This window comes from Quercus robur, chromosome 3 (assembly GCF_932294415.1).
Source record: "Quercus robur chromosome 3, dhQueRobu3.1, whole genome shotgun sequence".
NCBI lineage: Eukaryota > Viridiplantae > Streptophyta > Magnoliopsida > Fagales > Fagaceae > Quercus > Quercus robur.
Genome location: NC_065536.1, coordinates 44,979,833 through 44,987,750, shown reverse-complemented (window position 1 = coordinate 44,987,750; position 7,918 = coordinate 44,979,833). Strand labels below are relative to the sequence as shown.

At 36.5% G+C, this 7,918-nt stretch overlaps 1 protein-coding gene across 1 annotated transcript; it reads right to left on the bottom strand.

Annotated features, from left to right (window-relative positions):
* Nucleotides 1–4,315: 4,315 nt before the first annotated feature.
* LOC126718047 (indole-3-acetic acid-amido synthetase GH3.17-like) lies at nucleotides 4,316–7,655 on the bottom strand. Its single transcript, XM_050420074.1, has 4 exons — nucleotides 7,016–7,655; nucleotides 6,798–6,899; nucleotides 5,712–6,568; nucleotides 4,316–5,110 (listed from the first exon to the last, which is right to left on the bottom strand). The coding sequence occupies exons 1-4, from the start codon at nucleotides 7,303–7,305 to the stop codon at nucleotides 4,524–4,526; spliced, it is 1,836 nt and encodes a 611-aa protein (XP_050276031.1). The 5' UTR covers nucleotides 7,306–7,655; the 3' UTR covers nucleotides 4,316–4,523.
* Between the last annotated feature and the right edge of the window lie 263 nt (nucleotides 7,656–7,918).

The following is a 7,918-nucleotide window of genomic DNA, read 5'->3' as shown; positions in this document are numbered from 1 at the left end:
TGTTAGGCACCCAAGATCGCTTAATCCTAAGATTGGTCTCCCATTATTGTGTCTTATACCTTAACCTCATTAAAAGCACTTTCAACACTTGCATCTATACCCACACACACACTAGCATAAATCTATGCATATAATCATGGTATCCTTCATCCCAAAACACAAATACTTATCAATCTAAAACAAAAGGAAGCCAAGGTGCAAAAGAAAACCCTGGCATTCATCTAACATGTGAAAATCTATCATGTATCTACAACAAGGCAGCAAGCAAACATATTACAAAACCCTAATCTTACATCTAAGCATGTTCTATCATATCATCAAAGTGAAGCCCTAATACAATGCATGAACATCGCTAATGCATGGCTTATCCTTTACTTACCTTTTAGCAGCACAACGCCTATGACATCAATGCATAAACATGTGAATGAATGATATTAACATTAAGAAACCCTAATCTACACATGTGATAACAAACAAACATGTTAAAAGGTAAAGAAACAATTATGGGGCTTGAAACATATGGAAAGGAGACTACACAGAATACACATGTGAGTGTAGAAACAAAACAAACAAAAATTAGGATTTCTAGGTAACGGCATCATGCACACTAGAACAGGTCTACGTACACATGAGTTTAGGCTGCATGTACAGGCTAGATCATGCGTACGCAGATCCTTACCTAGAAAACCTAATTTACACAAAAATAGAGCAAAAGCCAAACAAAACATAAATGTAAAATCTAACAACCTAACATGCTTAAAGACATAAAGAAAACCTAAAACTAACCTAAACAAACATGTGTAAACATAAACAAAACAAAACAAAAATTAAAATAAAGATTAAAGGAAGAAAAAAAAAGAAGGAAAGTTTAAAAGGATACCTTAAAGTAAAAGCTTCTAGGCTTAATTTTTTACTGTTTCTCTTAGTCAAATCTATCACAATTCAATAAAATAGTGATTAGTAATCTTAAACTCAAAGGATTGGCGCCAGAAAAGGTTTCAATCTTAAACCCCATTTATGAAAAACTCCATTTTGATTCACTATTTTCTAGTGAATCTTAGGTTTTTCCCGTGTGATTTCTGTGTCTTGGAAAATGTATCATGTAAGACTTTTTATAGTTGAAAAAATAGGGTTTGGAACGACTCCCAAACGATGTGAGATTCGTTTCAAATCTCAGCCATTATTGTAGAAAACTTGTCTTTCTTATGCTTCTGAAACCCTAGCTGTGTACGCAAGAATGTGTTTGCGTACGCATGCTTTAGCTTGCGCACGCAGGCTGCGACTCATGTATACAGGCCGAGGGCCACTTTAGTCATTTAATTTTTCAAAAATAGATTTTTGCTAATTTAAAATGTTATATTTTCCATTTTAACACTATATCTTATTGGGCTTTAAAGTGGCCTTAGGCCTTAGAGTCCAAGCATCATTGGAGAATGGGTCCAAGCTGTGAATGGTACAAAATGTAGTGTCTGCAAATGTTAGTATATACATTAGTCTAGCCCATTGAGCTTGACCCAGTATACTGTACTTATTGTACACTCATATTAGACTTGTACGTCATACATCTTGTGTTTATATAAGACTTTCTATTATATAATGTTATGCATAGAATATACATCCATATATAGACTATACAATCTGTCTCTCTTTCTCACTTTATATTCTTAATAGACTTAGTAGTAGTAGTAGTTGTTTTTTTTTTTTTTTTTTTTTTTTTTTTTTTTTTTTTTTTTAAATTATATTGAAAAGCATTTTGGTATCGGAAAAAAGACATGGGGTGGTTCTTTTCTCTTGAGGTTGGAAATTCTTAGCACTCAAGAAGTAATTTTTCTGGGTCAATAGAGAAAATAATTTTGGTTTGATCATAAATTTTTCACCATCCCAAACAACGAAAATGTAAAATATTTTCCAGATAATGTTTTAATTACTCCGAAACAAATGGGATTTTAGATAAAATCGGAGATCTCTGTAGAACTGAATCAGTGTTCTCAAGGTGTGCCACGCATGCATGAGGCGAGCATGCCAAGGATGGACATCCATGGGATTGAATCAATCATATGGTCGTGCATCGCCTCCTTTGGGGTGGCAAGGACCTTGATTTGCCGACTCTGGTTGTTGTCACAAACAGAATCAGTAGTATATATGGGGTGACACAAGGGCAATAATTCGTTGTGACACAAACATATCATGTAATTAAAGTTTTTCAAAATTGAAAACGAGCCCTTTTTGTAGCAATGCTAGCAAAGGCTAACATGAGGCCACGACTAAAGGAAAATTAGGCTGAAATCCACGAGCCATGCACCATGGGGACAATGAGAGCAACCCAAGGAGACATAAAGAACTGTACAAGCAAGGAGAAGAAGTGTTTGTACAAGCCAAGTCCTTTGGCTTTCTCTCAAGCAATTATGAGGAACATGTGAGCTTAACCACCACCAGCTTTACCCGTCCATCAAGAGAAGAAGGGTTGGGCACTCTCACCATCAAGAGAAGGAATCTCCCAAAATCTATTTTGTTACGACTCATAAAATCATTTACGTGTAAAACGCTTGCCTATTGCTGGCATGTTAAATGGTGATTAGGCTGTTTTGTGAAACATATGCTTGCTGCTCGCACATGTACAGTAGGAATGAAAAGTTGGATGCATCATTCAGTGTCCCAAGGTGTTTGGAATCTGATCTGATCCCCCTAATTTTATGAGATTTTGGTTGGCATTTTGTCAGTTAGTGAGAGGGCTATCCTGACCAGAGCCACACGTGTGTTGGACTCATGTTAGGAAAGTTTAGGAGAAAAAGACGAGCTTTGTAGCTGTCTTTTGACTCAAAATCCAGGAGGTTGTGCGTCGGTTTTATTACCCTATACGCCCCCCGGCCATTCCCTTACATCACGGCATGCAAAATAGAATTGAGAATGGGACTTTGTGGGTTGCTTTCCTCAGGGTAAGGTCATGTCATTGGGCCATGAGTCATGTAATGAAAGTGAAATGACTTCGAGGGTGGGTCATTGTTGCTCCTCGAAAATTAAGAACTAGTACTAGTAGTCGTATTAACATAAGTGACTCGTGCGTTTAAATTATCCTATCAATCATAATGGATAACTAGTTTAAAGAGACGTGTACAATTTGTCAAAGTTTTGTGGTGCAGTTAGTTGACAATTTTTTTTTTTCTTTTTTTGTGTGTGTGTTTTTTTAAGAAATACATGTAGGGTTTAAATCTCTTACCTCATAACTATCGGCTTATTTTTTTTTAAAAATGTGATCTATATGATTTGAAAAAAAACGTGATACAATTTTTGTACCATAACTTTGATGTAGCTACTAACTAATTATGAGCACTGAAAAAAAAAATGAGTTCATATTAAATTTATAAGTAACTTGTCAATCTATTACGTTAAAATATATCTTAAACTTGCATCAACAAATATACCTCATTAACCCTCTCTTGGGGAAACTGTGTTACACAATTTTGTGCTTAATGGAACGCAATTTGTTAGGCTCGCTCTCATTTCACTTCTAATATTTTTCCCCCGGCCTCATCAACTACAGCTTTCTAATATTGGCCATACAGTTTCTTTGATGTGCATGTCAATTTTTATCCCCATATAACGTTTGATATGGTTCAACCTATAACTTTCACATTGCATGATTTTTGTCATAATTATTTGAAATAGATAGTGCTGAAAGTGATAGTGAAATGACACTACAAGAGCTTTTCTGTTTCAGCCATGCAGATTCAATGAATTGAAAACGCCATCTTGCCACCTTCTCGAGAAATTATAAGATACAATTATAAGATACACGTGGTAGACAAGTAATATGGTCCACAATTTCACTAAAAAACTTCCACTTATTTAAAATTGTTAGTTAGAAAATTTTTTTAAACAGAAATTAATTACTGACTCAGCAATTTTAAACAAATGAAAGTTTTTTAATAGAATGGTAGACAATTGACGTAGTCCACAGACGGCTCTATAATTTCTCCACCTTCTCAATATGACCACTTTATTTGAGACACCAAAGTAGGCCTTGCGAGTTATTGGTTATAGTACTGTATCCCCTATGCAACCTAACATGTTTTATCACTTTCCTCGTGTGTCTTGGCGCATCAATCACTTTTTAGACTTTTCAGTAATGAAAGTGAACTGTCTGATACCATAACCAAATTTCATAAATATTCAGCACAGGGAGAAAATTATCAATCTCTTTTTTAGACTTCTAGTAATGAAAGTGCTAATATGAATCATAGTGGCATAATCCATCACTATGTGAGCTTAGGGGGAAAATTAACCAGTTTGGAAAACAAAGGTGCAGTTGCACAAGTTGAGAGAGAACTGTCTAATACCATAATCAAATTTCATAAATATTCAGCATACACATTGAATAGGAAAACGCAGAACAAGACAAAAGAGCTTGTACAAATCAAGTTTTAAAGGATTTCAGGCACAAGTGCCAGCAAATTAACCCCAGAACTAACCCACATGACAGAAACAATGAAAAGATCAACATTCACGAGAGTCTCATTGTCAATTTATTTAGTCTCAATCCTAAATGGCTCCCAAAAGGGAACATTTTTACTGAAAAACCTCCCCACCACCTTTGCATCCAAAATCTTAATGGCTTCCTCTGATTTAATGCATCTGGGTGTTTTGTACTGATTAACAGAAGACCCTTGAGACACACAAAAGTCCATAAGTGCATCAAATGTCCCATTCTTCACAACCCTTATCTCTAAGGGTCCAATTGAATTGTCCTTTTTCCTGCATCTCCTATAGACAGAATCCAGTAATTCTTCCACTGTGGAGCAGCATTGTTCCATTATGGTATGATCAAACTCTGGAAAATCATTGTTTCCTTTCATTTTAAGCTCCCAAAATAGTACATAATGACCCGGTATTGATGAAGTGTCAGCATAGCTAGTGTACTCAGTTACGAGAAAACCAAGTGGCTCAAGCAGGCGCTTTGCTTGTGTCACTGCATTTAACAAGTCTTCTTCATTTGTTTTGTCTGTGTCTATGCTCAAAACCACATTTCGCCGGAGCACAAACCGGAACTGGGGAGCTTTGTTGTGAAAACCAGTAACCATGAGAATGTCTCCCACTCTGTATCTGTATAGGCCTGAAAAAGATGACATACAATGAGGTAAGAGAGTAAAAAAGAAAAAGAAAATGTGCACATGATATGGACCTTCCAGCACAAAGTTGTTCAAGCTTAATTAAAAAAAAAAAAAAAAAAAACACAATCAATACGACTCCCAAGTGAAGCGTCTCTAACAATGTAATTACTAATTACACTTTACAAGTTGACACTCTTGAAAATGGAACTTGTGGGCCAGACTTCAAGAAGTTCAATTAAACAATTGATATGGGGCCATTCCAGGGAAAATCAATGGAAATTTATAGGTAGATAATTGATATAGGAGAGAAGGATAGTTTCAATAGGGTAAAATTAGTGCACACACTGTTGCACCCAAAGTACACACAGAATTATGCACTGAACTCGTCACGATTTCAGTGAGGGTGTGAAATAAACAACACTCGTTTCAATAAGATAAAAACTTGAGTTAAAACTTACTATAGGGGAGATATCCAGGGCTGTGGAATTACACCTGGTTAATCTTTTACCTTTGTGTGAATTGCATTAAGCCCCATTGTTTAAGACTACAGAGCATGAAATAAATGAGCCATGTGGGTCAGATCTGTAGGAAGAAAAAAAATACCTGTGAAAGTTGTGACAACTAGTTCGTAATAGTGACCAAGCTTCACATCCACTAGATCAACTGTTTGCATCCCTTCCCTTTTATCCTCCTCCTGCATGCAATTCTGATCAGAAACACCATTGCATTGGATCTTCTCCGACATTTCCTCATGGTTTTTCTCCACAGGTAGGAACTCAAAGTAGGCCATGTTAGGGAGGAGTGTGTAAGACACATCAGAAGGCTTGCTAAGCGGTTTGAAATTGATACCAAAGTAGCATTCAGAAGAAGCATACATAGTTGATACTAAAGGGATTCCACCGCTGTAAAATTCAAGAGTCGGGATGTATTGGGCCATAGACCCTGTAACAATGACTTCGATGTACTTTGTTCTAGGCCAAAGCTTTTTAATCATCCCTTCCCATGATTTACTGCCACATTCATACTCAATCAAATCAGCCAAATTTGAATTGGGTTTGCCAAGGATTAAAGATACAGCATTTCTGCAACTGGGGTCAGTGATCCAGTCACTGACATGACTAGTTCTAATGTTAGAACACATTTCTCTCCAATTCTCCTCTAAGAATTTGATAGCTCGCAGGAAAGCAGACGCGAAAACAGCACCAACCCTTAGAACCTCATCCCTCTGTACTAAGCCACAAAGTAATTGACAATACATGCTCTGCTTGCTGTCTGAACACAAGATAGTCTCATCCGGGCTTGTGTAAATATTAAACCGATTGAAAGGCCGGTTTCTGAAGTTATTGCTCTTGTAATAGCTTGTTAGCACAGGTCTTGCCGTCAAACCAGCAGGAGTTATAATTTCTGGTTTGATAAACAAAAAGTACATTCCTTTTCCTTGATCTAAGCCATCCACGTACCTGAATTTATAAATGCACATTTATTTAGTATCCCAGCTTTCACTGTTAGATTCTTTTTTTCAAAATTAAATCATGAAAGAAAAAAAATTAGCCAATAGCATTGTAGTTCAACTGGTATTTCTTAGTGTTTCCAATGGAGGCATTCATAGTTCAAATCTTGCTTTCTATTGTAATTATCAAATTATTTAAAAAAAAAAGAAAAAAAAGAAGAGAAGAGAACGCTTCTCACTTGTTCATCACAGGCACAAGGAGGTTATAGAAGAATGTCTTTCTATCCAAGTCTTCAGCAGTTGAAGGCATCATCTTTGGTTGCCCTCCCGAAGTTCCCGAGCTGCCAAAAGTTGGATAAATTTTAGAATTAATCATAAATATATAATAGTCAGTTGCTCGAGGAGCTCTGATACAATATTAGCCAAAAAAAAAAAAAAATGCTGTCAAATTCTATACCTTGTGAGAAGCTCGGTGATTGGTCGAGATGAAATGATTTCTGATGACTCCCCATTGGCAATTCGCTCGATGTAAGGCTTGATGTCTTCATAATTCACAATAGGAACTTTCTCCTTGAAAAGTTTCTTATCAGAATGGCCATTGAGAAAGCTCCTAATATATTCTGTCTGCACATTTTGTTTCACTATCTCCTCTAATACCTGTTGTTGCAGTTGGCATGCATTTGTGGTCAGGTCCTCCAAAAGCTTCATTCCAGTTTCACTGTCATTTGGATCATACCTTGGCAACATCTTTGGCAATAAAAGCTTTTTGGTAGCTCTAGAACATGTCACTAACTGTTGCTTGACATGAATAAGTTAGAAAAACATGAAACAGTACGTGTTCTTGATCAGATAATTGAATTGTGATTGTGCTTGTGCTTGCTCAGACAAGACCCCGAAAGCCGTTAAGAGTTGTAGCCTCTCTTCCTGTTGATCTGAAATTCACAACACTGCCTCATCAGAAGCCAGAACAATTAATGAGAATGTTCAAGAGAAACTACTACATAACAACTTAGAGGGCATTCTCTCATATTTAAAAGGCCTCTCTCTCTCTCTCTCTCCATATAGTGTATGTGTTTCCTGTGTAGCCGCTAATATTATATGACGGGTGGAGGGCAGATGTTTAAATAACACATTCTGGAGGGGATTATAGAAAATGATATATATTCAAGAAAACTAAAATATAAAAAGAAGGAAATGTAAGGGAAGTAGAGGCTATGGAGGTCCTACACACGTGGCCTTGTCCGGTAAGCTGTGAATCCATTATAAATTATCGGTCTAAGGTACCTATTTTTCCACTCCCATCAGCCACTCATAGAATCAATTAAAAAAATCATTGTAGAATTTCAAACCCAATCAATAG